This window comes from Aythya ferina (genome assembly GCF_964211825.1).
Source record: "Aythya ferina genome assembly, chromosome: 3".
NCBI classification, from domain to species: Eukaryota; Metazoa; Chordata; class Aves; order Anseriformes; family Anatidae; genus Aythya; species Aythya ferina.
Window position 1 is genome coordinate 70873563 of NC_140298.1, and position 23179 is coordinate 70896741.

At 48.3% G+C, this 23179-nt stretch overlaps 1 protein-coding gene across 1 annotated transcript in view; it reads right to left on the minus strand.

The window, feature by feature from the left end:
• SCML4 (Scm polycomb group protein like 4) overlaps window positions 1-16913 on the minus strand; it is a 56733-nt gene extending 39820 nt beyond the window's left edge. Inside the window, exons 1-2 of the mRNA XM_084514729.1 lie at window positions 16413-16913; window positions 14489-14641 (exon numbers count right to left, since the gene is read on the minus strand). Of these exons, the coding sequence (XP_084370855.1) occupies window positions 14489-14641; window positions 16413-16422 (163 nt within the window). The 5' untranslated portion in view covers window positions 16423-16913. The remainder of the gene's footprint in view (window positions 1-14488; window positions 14642-16412) is intronic.
• Between the last annotated feature and the right edge of the window lie 6266 nt (window positions 16914-23179).

Below are 23179 nucleotides of genomic sequence, written 5' to 3' on the forward strand. Positions count from 1 at the left end.
AAAGATCTGTTCTTAATAAAAATAAATGCCTGTAATAAATGCAGCTTTTAACCTGCGCTCCAGTAACTGCGAGGGCTGAAGGTAAAAATATCACATTAAATTTTATGTCGGTAATTCCAGCGGATGATCATTTTAACTCAGTTTACACCGGGTCTAACGCAAACCTGTTCCTGGACTGGCACGGGGACGATGCATAGGGAAGGAGGAAACAGAACATGCCTTAAGCCAAAGCAAGGCGCAGAAGTGCATTCAGGGACACGAGGCATTACACATCTCTTAATCACGAATACCAAAGCAGCACAGCTTAGCACACGAAAGGTGTTTAGTGAAGCAGGCAGCAGGAATTTTTGCTAATGAAGGCATTGAACCAATATTGTCTGCATGTCTGGATGTGGCTGCCTAATGACACTGTATGCAGAACTGCTTGGAGGACACTGCTTGAAAAAAGATGGGGATAATGTCCAGCCATGGCATGGAGTCCTTCATGGCAACTTGCAGGGCTTCCCTCTTTCCTTGCCAATTGCCTTGGGAACAGAAGTGAGAGGAAACTGCTTCTCTGAAGAGCTCTCCTGCCCGTTTTGACCACAGAATTGCTACATAAAGACCTTGAGACTGTCCAGTCAACACGATCTGAGCAGAAAGACCCAATTTCCTGAACCAATTATTGAAGAAACAACACACATATCTGTGCTAGCTGTGGGAGCTAAGACTGGGATTCACCTCACCTGATTTCACAGCTCAGTTCATCATCTGGCTGGGTGTCCTAATTCAGGACTATATCCCATTTCTAAAAGTTGGGTCTGACTCACCTACTTTTGACCCAACGTTAGGTATTGAAAAGACATATTTTGAGTACTTCCACCCTACATGGAGCAGGGCTACAGCAGAACCTATAAGCAGACACAAGGAGAAATGAATGTGCTTTTGTTCTGGGCTGTAAAAACACGGGTTTCTAATGAGCAGCAATATTCTGTTAGAGCTGGTAGCTGTAGATCATTTTCTCCCTGCAGCACAGCAGAAATGTAGCTCTCTTTGATAAAACTAAAAGTAGTAGCAGCATCCAAAGCAGCACACACCAGCATCTGTCACCGCACAGACTCTGTCTACCTTGCCCCAGAGCCATCGTCTCAGCGAGCATTGCTGGCGAGGGTGAGACGGGCAAGATTTCCTTCAGTGCCTTCATTCTGTGCCTGAGACACACACAGAAAAGAGGTGGTGTGCATTTTTTTTAGTCTACTTTCCTGAAGAATAAGAAAGTGTGCAAACTCGTTCACTCCCCAAGACTTTTGAACCTCTTGACTCATTTCAAACAGATTGGACGGTCAAGACAGATGAGAGCAAGGAGTGCAAAGGTTGATAGATGGAAATGTGGAACTGATAGACACGAGTCCCACATTTGCAGCTCTCCAGTTTTGACCACCTGTCTTGTGATATGCCAGAGGATGCACACAGGTAATTGCTGCAAGGACAAGCACATGGTGCGTATTAAATAATTTGCCAATGGATCCAAATCAAATGAAGTTCAAACAAGAGAACAAGAAAACATATTTTTACTCTTGCATTTGCATTCATTCCAAAACATGTCTGAGTTTCTGCCACAGGTGTTTTGTGGGTTTCTTTACACTCGTGAGCAGCAGTACTTCCAAGCAGAGCCCCGTGTCCAGCTCATTTCTTATTCCTGAGCATAGATCTACACTGGGCATTTTCACTGCTGCTGTGCTGGGGAACAGGGCACAACAGGAGCGGGGTCCGGGGCTGCACCCTGCCCTCGTCTCCCTCTCACGTCTGGGTGCCTTAACAGAGGGGTAAGAAATAGGTAAGGAAGAGCACAGGCTTCTTCAAAACCCAGACAAAAAGCACTGATGGTGTCTGCTCCTTTCCTTGTTACTAAGAGAAAGAAAAAAATGTTTCCCAGTGCCATCTTACAGCCTGATTTTTTTATTTTTTTTTAAGTTCAGCCCATGGCAGTGACAGAGCTGTCCTTGAAGAGGTGTTCCTTTGAAGGATAGCCCCCTGGTGACAGCAGGTAGGGCAGTGCTGCCTGCCCCTGCTCGCTCAGGTTTGCTTAATGAGCCAGAAGAACCTGGAAACCCTTGTGAGAATGGGACCCCCAGGAGCAGCCGAGGCCAGCCTCGCCTCTCAAGCTTACCTTTCTTCATTTGGCCTGACGTTTTTTGGCAGACTAGTATCCTGTGGCAGGGAATCGGGGAGATGAGACTAAAGGGAGAAAGTGAGCACTGGCAGGGAGCACCGGAGGGAAGATGAGAGGGTGGATGTGAGAAGGCCACTTGAGTGGCAAGGGTCGGTCTGCAGAGGTGGTCAAGCCACCTGTGGGCAGATCAGGCAGGAGAAAACAAAACAAAGTCCCTGTCCCTTTTGTGAAATAAGGTGCAGCAGTACCACCGCTGATAGTGCAGATGGTCGAGAAGAAAAATGGGGCCTGGACTCAGCCTACCACCTCGACAACCTGCAGGAGATGGTCGAGCTCTTCCTGCAGGTCTTCACTGCAGGCTCTTGCCCTGCCTCTCCTCAGGAGCATCTCTGAGGGCGTAGGGAGGTGAAATGGAGGCCTGCCACCCTCCTCACCTGCAGTCAGCTGAAGATACCACCTGTAGGCCCTCTGTGTGTGTCCCTGCTGGCCTGCACCTGGCCATTTTCAGTTCAGGACACAGCAACTTCCCCAGAAAGCAGGAGGGTGGTAATGCAGAGCACATCCCTCTCTTCCACCCCAACCACCAAATATGATTAACAACACCAGGATCCTCCAGCCTCAGTGTCCTTGGTTGAAACCCTGGATACTGGCAAAGCAAAGATGCCCAGGGTGTCTGTTTTTAATCAATTAGGCGACGCTGAAACGAATCTTTTCTTAAATACATGAATGCTTGTAGCCCTGATAGGACTTCAACCCACAAAACCGAGGCTGGTTCTGAACCAGAAGCAATTAAGTTTAAATTGGGGTTTGTATTTTAGCGAGTCCTGCTTCACATATTCAGTCAAGCAGTGGCTAGTTCAGACGGCCTTGCTTCTGATCACACATTTTGCCCGTGTGCTTTGCAGGTTGCTTTCCAGAGGTCCCCTCCTGCCATTAGCTTTGTTAGCAGGGACTTGCACAGTTAACAAGCCTACCCTCCTTGAACTAAAGGCTCACAAAGCAACCTTATTTATCTACAATCTTCAGACCTGTGAAGAAAGCCCCAACTTCTCTTTTGAATGCAGTCACTTTCTTTCTCATCTTCTATGCCTCACACAGAAGACAGGAGCTTTCATCACCAATAAGCCACAGACCCTCTCTGCTCTCTGTTAAATGTTCAGGGGCAAAGATTTGGAACAAATGAATGCAAAATGAGCAACATTTATATTATGGCCATTTCAGTTCTCCAGCTGAGTCTGTAATTGCCTGATACTCATATTTTTTCCCTCTTGCTTGTCTGGCAGTACTCTGGCCTTTGCTTTTATAGCTGTTGGCTTTTTTTTTTTTTCCTCCCAAGTTTTCTATAGTTTTTGCAAGCAGTGTCTGCAATAAATGGATAAGCCTCACAAAGGGGCTTGCTCACTTCCTAGAAGAATCCAGGTATCTAGGTAATTTCCCTGAAATACTTCCAGATGGTTTTCCTGAACCATCAATATATTGTTCTGCCTGTGGAATAAAAGGAGTTTGATACTCATATTTAACAGAAAGAAGGCCCAGATACATAAGTCAGAGAAGGCCAATGTATTCAGGTCAGACGTAGGAAGACAGGAAGGAAGAAGAGGCAATGTCCCTACGCACCTCATTTGCCCCCTCACCACATAGAATCCCTCCTGAGTGCATTTGGCCCAGGACGAGATGAGGAGAGGTTTTGTACAAATTCCTGTGGGGGTGATGGAGGAGGAAAAATAGTAATAGACAGCAGAGAGTAAGTCTCACCACTGTGATACAACCAAGCAGATGTACAAGAATTCAGGATACTTATCCCAGTTTGCCTGGTGCACACTGCAATGAGAGGTGCCTGGGAATTTTTGGAAAGCACAGTGTACAAAAGTTATTCTTTTTTAAGTGAATATTTTGCAGGAAAGCACAAGGTGCAGCAAAACCTTTGTCAGAAAAGTTTCTTCACATCCAGGGTTGGAAAGGAGTGGCGGAGGTGGCCTCAAGCCCACCTAGGCACCCCCAACACACAGGAGCATGAAATTGGTCCCCATCACACTCAGGACTGAGCAGAAGTCTCTTTAACTACAACTATGCAACTAAATAAAAGAGGAGCAGGACCAATGCCCATCTCCAGAGCATCCACGTGGCTAAGGCTGGCCCAGTGCAGCAGGCCAGGGAGGATGCTAGCACTAAGCAGGGTTTGGGAGCTTTCAACCTTTTCTATTTGTGAAAACGGAGACCTCCAGCAGTGCAATAAGAAATATGAACAAACTTTATAGTGGAAAACAGAAATTGTCGTGATGAGCAGCTTGAGGTGATCTGGCTGTTCTCTGCTGGCATTATTGCCTCCTGTGCTACTCCAGGCATTTCCTTATTACTTGCATACTGTCCTCCTCAATTATCTTACCAAGTAAATGCATTTTTGACACAGAGACAGCCCTGGTTCTGGGTACAACCCCCATCTTTCCCTGCCTTGCTTGAGTTCGTAATAGCAACTAAAATTTCTGTGTTTTGTTCCTTGTTAAATTATGCCTACTGAATGAAATCACCAGGGCTAACATGTCCCTATTTGAAAAAGAGGTGGGAAACCCCTTTCCCATCAAAATCTGCTATACAGGTGGCCTGAGCACTAAAGAAAATGTTTGTTCCTTCTCCTGTCCCACACAAATTGCACCCATGCATGCACACAGCAGCTGTTTTGTTTGTGCTAATTACACCCACATCGCAGTGAAGCCCACCAGACCTCCTCACTCTGTCCACAGCCCCATAGGCAAGCAGGGATGCGAGCCACCAAAAGGCACCGGCCGCTGCACTGCGGTGGGATGGGCACAGCAATGCCGTGGAGTGTTGAGGGCTGGGACATGAGAAACACGGCCACAACTCAGAGGTGCTGGGAGCTGCCTCAGGAAATAAATTGACCCCCTAAATCTGAAGAAGTGATATTACAAAAGTCAATAGGGAAATAACTTTTCTTAGACACAGCACAAGAATTTCGCTCATTTCTCACATAATAGTTATCCTTATCCCTTAGGGACCCGCTGCACTTTTATATTACATTGTGAGCAATAATACTTATAAAAGAGCCGTCCCTTTCTGGCATTAACTGCAGTAGCTCTTAGGTTTCTGTCTTTAGAGACTTCAGGGACCACAGCTTCTAAAGATGCTCCAAGCTTTCATTGCTATGCATGGGAGACCCGTTTTTTACTCAAACCACATTTTAACGTGGGAATCAGATGACATAAATAAAAAGATCCTGAACTTAATCATTAAGTGCAGAAACGAGAAAAGCACGTGCATCACTGCTACAGCCCGCTGTGTCAGCCAGGGCTAGACAGTCACCCCACTGCCACAGCTTCCTGCTCGAGAAGAAAAGCTCTGGTGGATCCAAACCCTTCGGTAAGCTCACATGGGTTCAGGAGGGAAACCAGAGCCTTCCAATACTATTATCTGCTGGTGTTAACCTAAATTAACGTACCCACCTGGCAAGGTGATACGCAGTGTCTGAGATGTATTACACTCGTGTCACGAGAGGCAAGGTGAAGCCATTTGCTCGTGCCCCAGGCCCCTGGTGGGTCCAAGTCCCAGCTGTGATTTGGGCACTGATACACCCCACATGAAGGCTCACTGTCCTCGTGGACACCAATTCTGCCCTAGGGGGAGGCTGCAGGTGGCTCTGTAGATGCAGAGCGGACACATCTGGAGTAGAAGCGTGCTGGGAAACTGCAGACATCTCGGGCCTCAGACCGTGGGAACACCAAGTGGCAGGTTAGTGAAGCTGGACCAAGCGTGGCTGGGGAGTAAAGCTCACTGACTGCAGCTGGTCACTGCAGCACACAGCATGCGAGGGTGGTGTTCGCCACGGTTTGACTATATCATTAATTTGTTGTTAAATAAACACGCCACTCTCACTTTTCAGAACTGCTTTGGTACATTTCCCCCCCCCCCCTACAATGAGTCACTTTTTCCTGTTTTCTGGATTATTTTTACATAGTGTTTGGCAACAACCCTCTGTTCATCACCTCGAAACTTTAAACCGAGAACAAAGATGCTGCAGCTGGCTTGTGTGTCATCATGTGCATACCCTGGGCAATACATCTTGCAAAACTGGACTGATTGAGTGTCTGCTTTAACTGCTTTGACCTTTTTTTTTATTATTATTTAAAAAAAAAAAAAGACACAAGAGATGAAAGGCACCATTGGATGAATTTTCAGTGCTTTTGTCCTTGGAAATGCTGATCAGGAGAAGACACACTCCAAGCAAGCTCTGAGGGCAACTAAAGGAAAACCTTCAGGTTAATTATGGAAACTGTTCACAAAGTTCAGCCCCTGTGTAACTCCAGCACTAACTGGTTAGCAGAAGCCTTATATGCTCATGCCATCCAGTTAAGCCTCCAAAAGAGTGGTCTGGGACTGGAGGGAAGCTCATATTGTGTACTCACCCCGTGCACATGGTGCTTTTTTCCCCATGACACATTGAATTGTTTAATGGCTCTTGAGGTGCCATTATTTTCATTTTCTATATGTCTGTATCATAAAGTTGGCAACACAGGTCCAGCACAGGATGGCGATGTCTTCCACTGTGGCTACATTTCTTCCAGCTCCTCGGGACAAAACTGTGAGTAGCAGAGACAACTCACAGCTCCACAGCAGTGCCTGGTGCTGACGAGGAAGAAATGTCCATGCACACAGACCCGGGCACACCATATCCCTGAGGCTGACAAGTCAGCCACTCGTGTCATGTTCTGATTTAGCACTGAGGTTTCCAGACCCAGTGGCAGGGAGTATCTGTGTCTGAGGACTGTCCCAGTATGTGAATCACATGAGAACCAGCAACACATTCATGACCAGTGGCTTCTGATTGCCTCTGGAAAGGAAGACCTCCACCGCCTGCCAGGTGCAGCATGTGCTCCTTGAGAAGCACCCAAGGTGCCTACAAGAGCCTGGTGAGGAGGGGGTGCACTCTGCTCCCCTGTCCTAAAAATATCTCTGACCCAAAGGTCTTCATAAGCACTGCATAAGAAGTCCTGGTTACCTTTGCGACTACTTCTCACACTCCCCTGCAGAATAATTTTAAAATTGTTCAACAAAAGATTCCAGCTTTTAACACTTTTCTCCTGTCAGTGAGAAAGTACAAGTGGTTATAAGACAGATAAAGTATCTGCAGGTCATAGTGCACTCTGTCCACCCACATATAGGTGATGGGGACAACATCCCGAGGCAAGTAATCCTTTTTATTGTGTTGTGTGTGTGACCACATCACTCAAGGATGTATTATAAGCTCTTTGGGGCAGTACAGTGTTTGAAGCAATTGGTACGCATCTCTTCATGAAACCTCTCCGAAATTGCAAAGGACAGAAAATAGCAGGTTGAAATGCTCCTTGTATCTCTCCTGGAAATCCAGGGTGAATACCAATTGATCAGGAGTGCTCAAGGCAGCAGTAGTAAGACAGGCAAAGTGCCCCACTGCCAGTGCCTACCTCTGCATCTCAACACCCAACATAAGATTCACTCCCTAGCACAGTAATTCAGGTGGCACCCAGCACCACCTGGGTCATCATCATGCCCCAGACTCTTTGGCTGAAGCTATTTCCTCCGCTCAGAGTTTATCCTATTTTTGCCCTCAAGCTTTCTCAGCTCCTTTATCAGCACTCAGAAGAGATGACTTTATCACGCTTCATGCGGGGAGATCTTCCACACTTGCAGGGAGCCTGTGAGGGACCGAGGCATGGTGCCACACACGGTGCATGATAAATGGAGCCCTGCGAATACCAGGAGAAATTTCAGACTTTCTTTATTTTCTTTTCCTTCCACTTTCCTCCTACTTTGTGCTCCCTCACGGAGCACACTCTCTTTGCCTTCCCAGTGCATCATTTCTCTCCCGATGCTTTAACACCCCGACTCTGAGCAGCCCGTGCTGCCCTTTCTAGCAATCACCAGGCAGCAGGACTGCAGCATTAAGTTTCCCCCTGCCCCAAAATTAGCATGAGAAACAAACACATCAACTATGAGCGCAGGCAAATGTGACCTTTTCAGAGGCTGACTTTATGTATTTATTCTGTTGTCACTCATCTCTCTGTTGCCAAAAAACTATAAGACAAAAAAGTGGTGCACTTTCTCCAGTGGCCCATCCTGTGTGAGGATGTAGCCAGTGGCTGTGGGGAACTGCTGCCTCATGGGACTCTGAAGAGCTACATATGAATGAGTTTAGGAGAACTCCCTCACCTCTAAATTAATCATAATATACCACCCACCAGAAGCCTCAGTTGGTCCTGTTCTCCATTTTTCATTGGGGAGTGCTCCTGCTTGCCCTCCTCCAGACCTCGTACACGGACAACTTTTTTTTTTTCCTTCTTGGCACTGGGACCCTCTTTCATTTTTCTTGGGGAGGTGCTGGGAACCCTGGTGACAGGACACTGGTGGGATGCAGCAGCGAGGCAGGACCCTCACCAAGGTCCCCCCAGCAGGAGCCCTGGGTTTGGTTTGAATGTTGCTTGCACCAAGGCACTGGACAGCCATGCTCTGCCTTGGCTCATGTTTGTTTAAAAATAAAATAAAATAGAACCAGTAGTTGTAGGAATTCAGGAAAGGAAAATCAAACAAACAAAACCAACCAAACAAGCCAACCTTAACAGTTATCTGAACTTTGGGGCTCGTCAGCAGCAAAATGTTATTTTTGCCCTCTGGGCAAGAGGCAGCAAACTGCTCTCAGCCTGGGGGTCCTGCATCTCCCCCAGGCTGGCAGGTACAGGGGGGAGATATGGGAATAATTCACTTTTATGAACCACCATGGTGAAGCCTCTCCTGCCTACATAAATACCTGCATCAGCCCTTCCTGTGAGACACCCTCCTATCCCAGGAGATCTCAGCTGGCAGAAGGACATGAGGCCTGGCACCAGGTTGATGGAAGCTCACCTGAGCACACCTCTCTTTTCTGCAGGGACAAGTCATCCCATTTCTTTGCTGGCTCAGCGTCATTCCCTTTTGTCAACAGAGACTGCCACTGCTAATGGTGTAAAAATAATGGCCGAGGGCACAAGATCAATGATCATTTTTGCAATATTGTCTCCCCGTTTAATAACCTCATTAAACTAGAAATCATCTGTGGCAGCTATGTCAGGTAGATTTAATGTAAGTTTCAAAACACCTGTGATTGTGTGAATTCTACCATCTTTTGTTAATAAAAATGCCTCTGAATTGTAAGGTTTGTCCTAGGAGTCCATTTCCCAGCCACTGCATGGAGCAAGGGGTCCTCAAAATGAGAGAGCCATCTGTGCATGTGGATGGGATGCACGTGGATGGGCCTCCTCTGCCCCTGCTGGCTTCTTCCCCTGAGCAGCAGGAGATGCAGAAAGGGTAAATTCAGATCAAAGCCCTACCTTTGAGAAGTGCTGTGGCTTCACCTCGCTGGGATTTGTGGGTTTTCAGTTTCAGTGCTGTAGGCTCCCTCCAACACTTATTGCAAAACTCGGTCCAAACCACCCAGCTCCTCACTTGCAGTGGTAGAAGGCCATAAATAAAGAGAAGGCCTCTATGAGAAGGGCTTGGAGATGAGATCTGACTCCCCTGCAGCCCACTGAAGCCTGAGGGACTGCACAATTTCCTGCATGAGCAGCACCCTGCCTCTCCACGTTTTAGGGGACACTGAGTACCAGCACCAGAGCAGTGTTTTACCTCGCTGGGTACCCTTTTGAATGACTAAATGACAGCGAGTAAGATGTATTTACATACATTACGGCCTATTCCCCCACTGGAAGACGATTTGTGTAGATAACTTCCATTAATGTTAAAGGGAGTCGTTCACATAAATCCTGACCATGTTAATGGCCGACCAGCCTCCTCTGCACAGCATTTCGTGGTGCTGCATTTAGTGAGCACAGTATAAGCACAGCTGACTTAATATGCAAATAAATTCAAGTATTTACTGAGACATAAGAGACAGTTACTAGGCACATCTCTCATTCATCGCTTATACGGAAATAGACGGAGGCTGCCAGACAAAATCAGGAGATAAATGCTATAAACATTTTTGAAGGCAACGGGGGGAAGGGTACCGAGTCCCCAGATACACATAAGTAATGGTCACAGCTTCTTGACAACATCCTCTCCCGTTTATTTTCTCTGTGTGTGTGTCCACTGCATACCCACACCGAAGCCACTCCTTGAGGCATCGCTGTTCCCTGTTGTAGCTCCAGCCTCTCTCCTGTCCCCCAGGGACACGGCAGGGCCATGGTGACCTGTCCCTGGTCAGGGTCCCTCACTCAGGGCTTTGTTGTCACCTGCCCAGCTGCAGGAGTGGAGAATGTCCTTCTGGAAAGGTTGGCTACCCGCTGTGACTCTCCTCCTGGCACCAAAGCTGGGTGCCTCCTCTGACTGAGCCTAGGGCAGAGAGAACTTTTTCACCTTTTCTTCTCATGGCTTATTCTCTTCAGAAGCTTCACATGAGCCCTCATGAGGCCTGTGCTTTTCCAAGGCAGAGGAAAGATATCTTCTGTAGTAATCAGATCTTTAAAGCGCATCAGATACTGAAGTCCTCCTTCAGTTCCTTATGCAAGATATTGAAGGTGCCATGGCAAACAGAGGTGTCTTCCACACACGGAGGATGACATGGAGCTATCATCACTTCTGCCTCATGGTAATAAATCAATAACCTTGATTCACCTGTTTACTCCTCTGGATGGAAAACTAGGAAAAGTCCTCTCACTGTTGCACAGTTCAATAGCTCACCTCATGGTGGCCTGCAGCTCCCTCACAAGGGGAGCGGAGGGGCAGGCGCTGAGCTCTGCTCTCTGGGGACAGCGACAGGACCCGAGGGGACGGCATGGAGCTGGGACAGGGGAGGGTCAGGCTGGGGGTTAGGGAAAGGGTCTGCACCCAGAGGGTGGTCGGGCACTGGGACAGGCTCCCCAGGGCAGTGGGCACGGCACCGGGCCTGATGGAGTTCAAGAAGCATTTGGACAACGCTCTCAGTTTTGAACCCAGTGCACCCCTTTCCCCGTTCAGTGCTTTCCTCACATCTTAAGGAAACGTCTGAGCATTATCTCTGTCCACCTTTGGAAACTCCCTCCCTCAGTCTCTGCTCTCTCCCCCAACACAGATATTCCCCTCCCCACTGTGTCCACGAGTGCAGATAGAAACAAACCTATGGCAAGGACTTTGGAAATCAGAGCATTTTACACATCGACTTCACAAGAAGGACCCCCCATCCCAATCCCACTTGCACTTTGAGGATGATTTGGTGGCACTGACACAGGGGACAGGTGGTTTCCTTCAGAAATAAGGTAAGAGGCTCAGGTCACCTGGAGAGCCTAGGTTAGCCCAGCTTTGCCTTTCAGATACAGAAACCTAGACTGATTTCTGGATTGTCTGGATTGACTTGAAGAGTTTGAATGGCATGTACTCTCTGGCCGGGGAGTTTGAAGACTGCCTGAACTCCAGCTGGAGCCTCTGAGGATGGTAACAACCATCATTCTCTGTAAGTCTGCTTGTGGCGCAAGAGGAGGTCTTTGGTTAGAAACTTACCTGCACGTGGTGTCCTCCCCACGGCTGGCCAGTAGAAAGAAATCATTTGGAGCCAATGTGGTTAAATACTTTCATGTTACCAAGGACTTCGTCATTATAGGGCCATGGCTTGTCCCTCTTGCTGGCTGGGTCAGGCCAACACACACCAATGTGGTGTACATAGACAGCTACCTCCAGCCAGCCTGCTCCTTCAGAGAAGTCTCAGGGGACCTGTTTTGCCACAGTATTTCCATTTTTCAGAAAGCTGAAGCTTACAGGAAGCCCTTCTGGCTGTGGGGGAACTCATTCTCCATAGTCTTCTCCTGCAAGTCCTGGGGCTAGGGTGAGGTGGGGAAGAGGGTGAAGGATGGATGGAAAGCAAACCCTGTCCTTCACATCCCGCACCCAAAATGAATGGAGCAGGCTGAACAGTCGGAGAGCAAAGGGCTGGCATTTACAGCAACGTTTCTCCTGTAGGATAGGAATCACCTCTGAAGATGGGGTCAGGATAAACTGCAGGGCAGCAGCAAACTGCTCAGTTCAAGAGGAATTATTCATCCTTCAGTGTAACATAATTACACATCCAGACTGTCTCTGGGCAATTCTTTATTCTGGCCAAATTTACACTAGTTCCTAAAGGGAGCAGTCAATCTTAATGAACGACTTACAGTTTCATCATCTTCGCAAGGTTTTATTAGAAAAGTAGAATATCACAAATTTACATCTTTAATTAGTAGATTTTAACCCTAGCTTCCCTGCACATCTCCCTTTCTTTTGTCAATTCCTTCATTCTAATCAAAAGAAAACTTGCTGCAAAGATGCTTCCAAGATTGTAGATTATTTTCAGTTTTATTAATCAATAGCAAATTTAGCCACTGCCTTTAATGTGTCCATACATCGTGATTCTGTTTCACACAGCAGCGTGCAATCCCCTGACACACAGACGCACAATTTTGAATGAATTTTGTTAAGACACAGCACAATACAGAGACAATTTTCTTCCTTTGCACAGAGAACCAGTTCCTCATGAGGCAACTTGTTATGACAGAATGAATACACGTCATTCATTATTTCCCTTTCAGGTGAGCCTGCAATATCCTTCCTTGCACACATAAACCACTGACAGTTCTGTCACTCTGCGAGCACGCCCGTGTTGACCATCACCTGTTAATTGCTGAAGGTGCTCGTTATGGTCAGCGGGAGAGCTCAGCTCTATGCAAATGCAGCTGACTCCTCCTTTGCACCATTTTAAAGCTGTAGGTAGAGAAGTAGGGCAGGATTTCAGGGAGCTGGGGCATTTCTTCATCTCACCATCATCCTTTTCTCTTAAAAAAAAATCATTGCACTGTACAAGATACTTTATGAAAGTAATCTAAAGCCCCCAAGGATGCCAATAGGTCCCGGTGTGGCCAGGTACGTGGAGGACAATCACATCTCAGCATCACGCCCCCACAGGGCTGGTGATGGGGCAGGCAGACACACCAGCCAATGCACCTGTGTGTTTCCTGTTCCTGGGCTGGGGACAGCAAACCTTCCCACACCCTGCTTCCCCTCACCTTGCTGCCAGTGCCCTCTACTTCTTTATTTGATTACCTTAAATTCTGGGGAAGGAAGGTGTTCAAGAGAGAACTGTCAAAGGTCAGTTCTCAGCTTGCTGAAGCTTGGAGAGTCACTCATGTACCGTGACAGTGTGCTCTATAGTGTTTCACTTTAAAACTTTAAAAAATATATTTCAAAATACATTATTCATGGCAAGCACAATGATAAGAGAAGGACTGGGGGAAAAGCGTCTCACTGCAATTTTTTCATTTCAGATACCACAGCTCCCACTGAGCACCCATACCAGCAGGTGAGGAACCTCAGAGCAAGGCATTCCTTGCTCAAGAAAGAAAATTGCCTCTTTCTACCCACTCTTTTCCCCAGAATATGAAAGTACCAGAGTTAAACACTGTTGCTAAACGAAATGATCACAATATCAGAGTTGCTGTGCTCCATCGACAAAGCATTTATCAACTCTGCAGAGTTTTTGACCTTATGCAGCACATGTACTTTATCTGTAGTTGGCAGTTTTTGTTTTTTTTTCTTGCCACTCTTCCATAATCCACTGCTAACAAGCTCCTGTCCCTGCCAGCCTCTCCAACCCGAACAGCGTGAGCATCAGCCAAATAACTTTTACGATGGGGCAAAAGGGTTCTGCCTCGTTGGGAAAATCAGTGTGACATCTTAATTAAAATGAGAAATCACCTGCAGCCAGAGAGGGCTGGGAGACCCCTGACCTATGCCAGACCACAAAACCTGCACGCTCACATCTCCCAGCCACATCCTCAGCTTGTGTTGAACGAGGCTGGAGCCAAGGGAGTGATGCTGACTTACACCAACCCCAGCTGTGTGTAGCTGGACCAGGGGCCGGCAGCACATTGTGGCAGGGATGCTGCGGGCGCTGCTGTGGCACAAGGACACTTTTTAGACTGCATCCCTGCACCCCCAAAGAACAACATCCCTGCAGTTTCCAAGTATTTACTATTTACCCCCCTCCTGTGCGCTCTGCATTTGTCTCTAAATGCCCATTCTGAAAGCCCTTGGTCTATCCTTGAGCAAAGCGCCTTCAGAAGCCTCTTGAATTAAAAACACGCTGAAACAAAAATCCCCACACACACACAAGCAGAGAATTTCAACAACTTTCCCCCCGCACCTTGCCAGATGCACTTCACACCCCCGCGACAAGCCCCGTGTGCACCAAACCCACCCCAACTCCTGTCCGCCAGGTTGCTGCTGTGGGATGAAGCCACGGCAAAGCAAACCCTGCAGCCTCTGCCCCGTACCAGCTCCCTGGTACCAGCCACGGAGTTACTCACTGACCCACGCTGGCCTTCACCCTCGGCGAGCTCGGTGCTGGCTGCGGGATGGGGCTGGGGAGGCAGCGGTGGCCGGGGAGGAGCTGGCAGGGTGAGCGGGACGTGCGTGCATCTCCTCCAGGCGTGGGGTCCTCCCTCGAAGTTACCTGGGAAGCACCTGGAAGGGCAAAGAGACAGACCTCTGCTACTCCTCGGGCGTGGAGGAGGAAGCCGGCACACAGGCGGCATCGCTCCCTTCGATTTTGCAGCAAAGGGCAGCGACTCGACCGAGCAGCTGGTTGGGAGATCCGAGGAGATTGCAGTTCAACTCATTGCTCCGTCAGCTGCACTAAAACCCCAGCTCTTGTGGTATAAATGCTGCCTGCGAAGTATATTGCAAAGTATGCTGCTTATAAACCAGCATTTACCTGGCAGGAAAAGAAAAATAAAAAACAGAAACCCCACTTGGAGCCGGGTTTGGAGAAGCACAATGCTGCCCTGCAGCCCTCGCACTACCGCGGCCAGAAGTGTGCACAAACTCGTGCACACAGGTGCTGCTGGCATGGCACGGCACGGAGCAGCCCTGCAGTACTCACTGCTGACCCACTGCACCTTCCCCAGCACATCCCGCGCCGGCACCAGTTCCCAAACTGGTTGTGCTGGGAAGCTGCCTCTGGGGACGGGTGCGGTGCCCCGCAGAGGGTCTCCGATCGAGGAGCTGTAAAGTTCGCGTGCAAGCAGCACGAGAACTGCTCAAACAAGGCTGAAGAACACGAAAATCAGGCAGAGAAAAAGAAGCATGCTTTCCCCTTACCTATTGCCTCTGCTCAAACGCCGGGCAGTGCCTTTAGGGAGCCCGGGCATTTGGAGCCACCGGGCAGAGGACTTTGGGCACATGCACCCAGAGCCCGGCAAAAGCCATCTTCTCCCTGCCTCTTAGCACGGTGCAAGCCTCCAGCAGCTCAGCTCTCCAGCTGCAAACATCTCATTAGACTAATGCATTCAGCACAGGCAGAAAACTCGATTTACCATAGCTACAGCAATGAATTTCCATTACGATGACAGCTTCAACCACATCATGTCCGGAAAACCAGCCAACCACTGCCTTTTAAAGAACACACACATTTTACACGCAGAAAACGAGGGCCCGTGTGCCGTGTCTCCTTTCTCTTCCCGGCTAAACGGAGAAAAAATTGCCATGTCTGCCTAGTTCAGAGCTCCACGACCCAAAAGGTAAAGGCAGCAGGACTTTTTTTTTTTTTTATTCCCCCACATAGCAGCAGCTTTCGCAGCAGCGTGCAGTGCGCTGCACCGAGCTGAGCGGGTGCTTGCAACGTTTCTACATTTTACCTACCCCTCCTCTGTTGCCATAGAAACCTGCCTGTATCATCGTCCCTTTGTCCCGATCCTGTAGCAATGTGGCCCGATACCGAGCTAACGTGAGGGGCAGGACCGGGCGCTCCAGTTTCGGATAAACGAGACGCCAACGGGGGCAGCGGCGCTCGGGACCTTTGTGCCTGCAACCCCAGGAGCACCTGGGTACTGCAGTGCCCACACTCACACATCTCCACGCACGTACACGGAGCCTGGAGCACACAGATATATCTTACAGGTATGGCCAGGCGATGATATTCATGCTACTTGGAGGTATCGGTCACCACAGCCATGCCGTGGCACTCGGGCAGGATGCGGGACTGGTTTTGCCCTGCATTTCCAGCTGCTCGCCTTTTCCTTATCTATCGTACCACCAGCAGCTCTCACTCCTCCCCCCCCCCCAGTATAATATACATAATAAATAATGCTCATAATAATCCCGTCGCGCTCCATTGACCATGCTAGATGAGATTGTGCCAGCAAAGGGGCCTGTTGCACAGCTCCCCGCTGCCCTCTTCACACGCTCACAGGTACCGGTACCCAGAATTTATTGCAAGCCAAAACGTGCTCCTCACCTCGCTTCATTCCCACTCCTCTGAATGTTTCCTCGGACGGCCTGGCGGCCGCGGTCCCTGCTCACTGGTTCTGTGCTGGCCTGGCTTTGCTGGTTTTAGGGGAGCTACAGGTGACCCAGCACCACAGATGATGGGGCGAGGAAGCAGATGAGGAAGGAGAAGAGGAAAAGCAAGGCACCACAGCTCCTGGACCCTTCCCACCAACATCAGCCGAGCCTTTGGTGCTGGAGCCGTCCCCAGCTGCGAGGAGGAGGGCATCCATCCACCTGTGGGATGGCCGGGTGCTTGGCTCTCTCTTGAAAGAGGAAAGCTCTGTACCCCTAAAGAAGCACTCAGCCCACCCTTCATCCTGGCAAAGCCCTATGATTCCCCTTTCTCCTTCTTCTCTTCAATTGAAAAAATCAGGGCCAGTGGGCCAGCACTCACAGATTCCGCCACACGAATAAAATGGAAGGTGGCTGTCAACCCACGCAAACCTCAGTTAACAGGGTAAACGGGGAAAAGACTGGCTAAAACAAATAAATAAATAAAAAGGTAATGATGCCAGGATCTTTTAAAAAGCCTGTCTTCTCTTTTAAACTGCTCAAGATTTTGACCGTGACACTCTTAGCCATCCCTGTCGCTTCCCATCTCCTCAGCAGACACGGTGCTGCTGTGGCTTGTCGTGCCCAGCGCTGCTATTCGTGTCACACGATGTTACCGGTGCAGCTTCTTGCAGAAAATCTGACATTAATACGGTGCAATGCAACAGCAAAGTGCTGGGGAGGGGATCAGGATTTTATATATTTATTATATTTATTTTGTTACTGTTGTTTTTAATACCGCGCATGAGTTTGCAGTCCTCAAAATGCAGCCCCACTGAGCACAGAGCAAGTTTTGCTCTGTTATGGATGGCAGGGTTCATAAGATTGGGCTCTTTTAGGGCTTATTTGATGGTAAAAGTTTAAATCGACGAGTTTTGAATTTGGGTTTAAGACAAACAGCTGGTCTGTAGGGCAGCACAACTTCCAGGAGCAAGGGAGGATGAGATGGAGTTGGGGGTTTGGTTCAAACCCTTTAAATCTGAGATGGTTTTCACATCTGTTAAGAAAAGAAATGGAAAAACAACAAAAACAACAAGAACAAATACAAACTCGGGCTCCCTTCTTCACTGCATCCTCCATTCCCCTCCGTACTCAACTGAGGGGCAGCCTCAGGTGCCCATCACCATCCACATGGGAATAAGGAGGGGAACAAGGATGGGAACAGCGCCGATCCCACCGAGGGCTGAGCAGGTGCCAGATCCTGACCGCACACCATCCTCTTCCTCCAGCTGCACCCTTCTGCCAGGCAGGAGCACACCAAACCTCCGTCCCGGGCAGGAAAAGCACCGCCGACGTTAATAACCTCCCACAGACTGTCATTTTATTTCAAGCATCACCCTGTAATTTAAACGATTTGATTCTTGAAACAATTACATTCAATTACCTGCGGATTTCCACGAAATCAGAAAGCATTCAGGTTAAGTGAGAAAGGAAATTAAATATCCCAAAACAGCCCCAGCGTGCGCAGCCCTGCCTGGTACGTGGGCACGAGATGAGCGAGGTGGGGGCCCGGAGCGTTTCTTGCTGCCATCAGCAGATGTTTGACCGTGAGGGTGACATTGGTGACATTCAGCCCCTGGGTGACCGCTGCACGAGGGTCTTTCAGGGCTGCTGCCTGCCTGGGTTATGCCCCGTATGTGATTTTCCCTGCATCTTTATTAGGCAGTTCAGTTTAACGAGGTTTTTACCCGTAAATCTTTCCGGATGCCGAATTAATCACACGACAGCCACCCCTACCCTTCTCCAACCCCACCCCCCCCATGCTTGGAGAGATACAGTTGGTTAAAGTACGATGCAATCTGGTCTAAGGCAATGAATTTAAACAATCACCTTAATTACAAAAGCACCAGCATCTTTCAAGAAAACAGGTCTCCAGGGAGGGCGTCCTCTGATAAGTCATCTCTGATAAACCCTTTGGATGCATGAAGCTGGGGGGGAGGCAAAGGGATGTGCCTCCTGCCCACCACCTGCCCCCGCTGCGGGGGGACCACAGCACCCCACAAATGGCACTTGGGGAGCAAGGCTGAGCTGCAGATGAATCCCAAGCACCAGCATGCCTCAAAGAGGCAAGGGGCAGCTCCCAAAAACCATTTCCCATCCCATGCCCCTCCCCGCAGCACCTTCTTCTTGCCACTTCGCCCCTGGATTCAGGACACGGTTATTTCCCAAATCACTAAACGTCAGGTGCGGCTTTGTAATTTGCCTGGTTCTTTATTACACTTATTGATTTTAAAATATTTTAACAGCTCGTTTATTGCTGTGTTAAAGAGCTCAGAAAGGCAATAAAGTCACACGGCATCCTTAGCAATAAAAGAAATAATCCTTTAGATCTGCAGAAATCATGTCTTCTCCCTTCCCTTCTAAGCTTATATTTGGCAAAAACCAGGAGTGACAGCACCCAAAAAGTTGAGTGCCTGGACAAAATTACCCACAGCTGAAGCAGGCAGGTGCAATAAGCTGCAATAACCATAGTCAGAGCTGGAGCACCAACACAGCCTGCTGCAGCTAAGGAAGAAAGGGCCCCTTTCTTGTCTCTAGATTAAGGGCCATGACACAAATGTTCATTGTTGATGTATTTATTTACACAGAAGACTTCCAATGCACCACATATCTGCCTGTCCAATACTAGCAATGATGCTCAAACCCCAATGCACCTGCAGATGCTGCACAAGAAGGTCACGCATTCACTGCCCTGTCAATGCAAGTGTTTCCAAATCTGTTCCCTGCAGAACACATGCAATGCTGCAGCATCACACAACACAGGGTCTTTGCTCAGCAAAAGCCGAGCAGATGCTGGGAAGAGCATCTTGCTCCAGAAACGCTGAAGCGATGGCAATTACTGCATCACTCTCTGTGTGAAGATCAAGGAAGCGTCGGGATTATTTTTTGCATGACTTTCTGTTGCTAATTATATTAGCCATGCCTGACAAGGATAAGGCATTGAAAAGCTGAATTAGAAACTCTTCACCGAGTACGCATCAGAATTGTTATTTGTGAGGCAACACACTGAAACGTCAGCTTTTTGTTGTAAGAACCATAGTGAGGCACAGAGAGAGCCATCCCATCAGGGGAGCACAGGATGGAGAGAAAGAAAGTTCAAAGAAAAAACAGAAGGAAGGCTGGGATGGCCACCTGGAGAGTGCTGGGGTTTGCAGAGCTGCCCAGGGAGCCCCAGCCCCAGGCTCCCTCCTTACCGCAGCTCCTACCACGCACCTGCAGCATCCCATGGGCTCACACGCTGCTTCTGCAGTGAAAACCCGATCATTCTTCTACCACTGTGGAAAACAAAACAATTTAAATTGCATTAGGGCAAAACATTCCTTTCTGAGAAAGCATTTCCCAAATGGGGATTTCTCTTATTCTGGGAAATTCCCAGGATCTGATTAACCAGCATCTTAGCTCAAAATTTTGGCTGTTGTATAGTGAGGGACTGAGAGCCAGGAGGTGGTGCATTATGACACGTGAAAGGAATCTATTTTAATAAATGTCATGATAAGCAAAAAAAATCAATGGCTAGTTCAGTGAAATGATAACAGAAGCAACAACCTCAACATCTCATTTTCCGAGCACCTTTCTCCAATAACTCATCTCTAGTAGCATAAATGGACAGAAATAAAATGACTGTGTCTGGGCAGTAGTTAAAAAGCAAAATACTCCAGATTTCCTTTTTTTTCCACTAGGGTTAGTCTAATGTCTCGCAGTTATTTACCAACTTAGGGCCTCTCCAGGGCATGTCAGCCACCAGACACCCACAGCCATGCTGGCAGATCCCCGATCCCCTCTCTTCTCCCATGCAAGGAGCCTCCTGATTTTGTTCCTGGGTGGTGAGGAGGATCACGCCCAGCCCTGCTGAAGGGACGCTGGTTTTGCAGTACAGATGCCCAGAAGAGAAGCAGTGGCCAGGTGCCAAACCCTGCTGTGGACCCTTCCCCATTTCCTCCCTCAGGCACTGGAAGGTGACCAGGGAAGTAGGCGATGTTCTCAGCCCCCCAGATTTGGCACCCTGAAAGCATCTGAACACGGAGACCATGGAGGAAGTAGCACTGCAGGTATAGGACAGGCAGGGCACACCACACCTGGAGGGAGCAGACACCAAGCCAGCATTTAATACCAAGAGATCCAGCCCCAAAAACGTGTCCTGGCACCATTCATGACTACAGCAGGCAGGAGACAGGGCTGGGCAGCGGGCACAGCGACACAGGAGCGTGTCTTCCCCATGCTGACCACTTGCTCACATGCCTGAGGCGAGGTTTAGGGGCGCCATTTTGTGCGCCAGGCCCTGCAGTCCCAGCACCTACCTGCAGTCACCACCTGCCAAAAAGTCCAGGGCCGCCGGCTTTGGTTTCTTGACACAGCTGAAGAAAGCTGTAAAAATACATGCCTCCACATAAGACACGTTTGCATACTCATTTTTCTTAATTCAATAGAAAAAAAAAAAAAAAAAAAAAAAGGAATAAAATCAGTCACCATCCAAATTCACTGTAATTATCTCTTTTTTCTCTTGGCAAGCGCTATTTTTAGTCTATATGCATGCATAGTCATACTATAGTATAGCTATTTTTTAAATTACATATGCCAGCATAGTTTATAGATTTTAATTAGCCGGAGAGTTGGATAGCCATCGTCAGTCAGGAGCTGTATGTTGTTTGCATACAAACTCAGTAGAGAAACTCCCCACACAGCATCTGCTGGTACCACCAAGGATGGGAAGAGCCTCTCTGGTAGCCAAAATTTGGCGCAGACTGTCGCCTGTCAAATGGCAGGACTACCACGCAAGGCAGCCTGGCTCGGGCACTTGATCCATGCTTACTGCACTCAGCAAAACCCAGCATGAGGAGGAGAAATCGGTGCTAGGGCAGGGATGCCAACTACCCTAGGCATCAGGTTTGGTTTCTAGTTGGTCTGCATGTGGAATAAAAAGGGACAAAGTCACAGCATCACAGGAGGGCTGAGGTGGGCAGGGACATCCAGAGGCCCCCTGCTCCAAACCCTGCTCAAGCAGGGACACCCAGAGCTGCTTGCCCAGGACCATGTCCAGGGGACTTTTGAGGGTCTCCAAGGAGGAGACTCCACAACCGTGCAGAACTTTTCTTTAAACCAGCAAACAAAAGATCAAGAACAACAACAACAAAAACACACTATCAGTGACCAGAAAAACATCAAAGCCCATTTTATCCCTCATTAACCTCTGAGGATAATCTATATATCTGGATTTTATTTTCCTGGTAGCAGTGGAAGTACTTTAGTGCGGTTTTAGTACTTCAGTGCACCACAACGTTGCATGAAATCAGGAATCGCCAGACAGGCTCTGCTGTCCTTCACCCATGTATAGTTCTGCAAAGACTTGTCAGTTCCTGTCACAGGGAGGCAATTATTTGACCTAGCAAAGCAGGTTCGAGCTTTGCAAGAGGCCTCTGTTCAATGCCAGAGAAGGGACAAATTTTCTTTCCAGCTGCGGAATAGCTGCCAACAGCAGAAGAAAAGGGAGCAGAATCAAAGCGTGCTTCACAGCAGTTATCAGAGCTAGTCAATTAATTGCTCAGAAGTTAAACTTCAGAAATCACATTATAGTTATAATAAAACTAATCTAATTTCAGTGGTGATGTTTTTGAAATAAAAGGTTTGATTTTCGGGTTTTCGCTACGTTTCCCCACCTCTGCTATTTTGACACTTCCATCACTTTTCAGGCTGGCATGATACGCATACCAACAAGCCTCGCCTGTGCCTAACAAGCCGAATTATTTTATCACTGCCTAGCCTAAAACCTCGCATCTACAGAGACCTGGATAACAAAGGCTGGTGTCAGCCCCTGTGTTGGTGCTGTTGTAATATTTAACACTTAGCACTTACATGGAGATTCAAAGCAATGCGATGTTTAATTGCTGTCATTCCTGCAAGTCTCCCAGGCTCACATTTGACCAAGGGGGCTGTGCTTCCCTTTTAAGAGATGCCGGAGTTTGAACAACACAGCTCTATTTTTTTGTTTTAATTGGCTTTTAGCAGCCAGCATGGACACTGCTGTGCTGGGTAGGGCTCGCTGGGTAGCATGTGAGCAGCTCTCTGACCTGCAGCTGCTGGTGTGGATGCCCTGGTGATGTCTCATGGACTTTGTTCGAGGCATCTCCACCAAGGTCCTTCTAAAGGAGAAGGACAGAGAGGCACCAGGCAGGGCTGGCTGCTCCAGCAGGGGAGATGGATGCCTCACGCCCTGCCACAAGGCTGAGATATGGGCCAGATGCGTTAAAGGCAGTTTTTTGCCAGCAAAGGAAGAGCCTGTGTAGAGAAGTCTCTGTATTTTAAATCACCAGTAATTTTTAGCATTCATACTATATATTAAATGTGAATTTGAATGTAAAATATAATGGGGCAGCTTTTCATCATTTGAATGAACCATTCAGTCCCTGCTGCAAAGGAAAAGGAAAAGAAGAGATCAAACCAACCTAACAAATCTACATCAGGAGGGAACCATAAAAAGATACAACCAGATAAAACCTTACATAAGGAAGTTAACTGCGAAGAGTAAATCTTCATAACTTCAGGAAGAAGCACCTGCGCCCAGCAGTCACTTCTGCCACGTGACATTTAAAGAGGAGCTAAAGACATAAATGAGGTTGTTCGAATCGTCTCACGACAGGAGCAGGGTGACGGGAAGCTGCTGCCTGTGTGTTCTGCGTAGGACCAAGA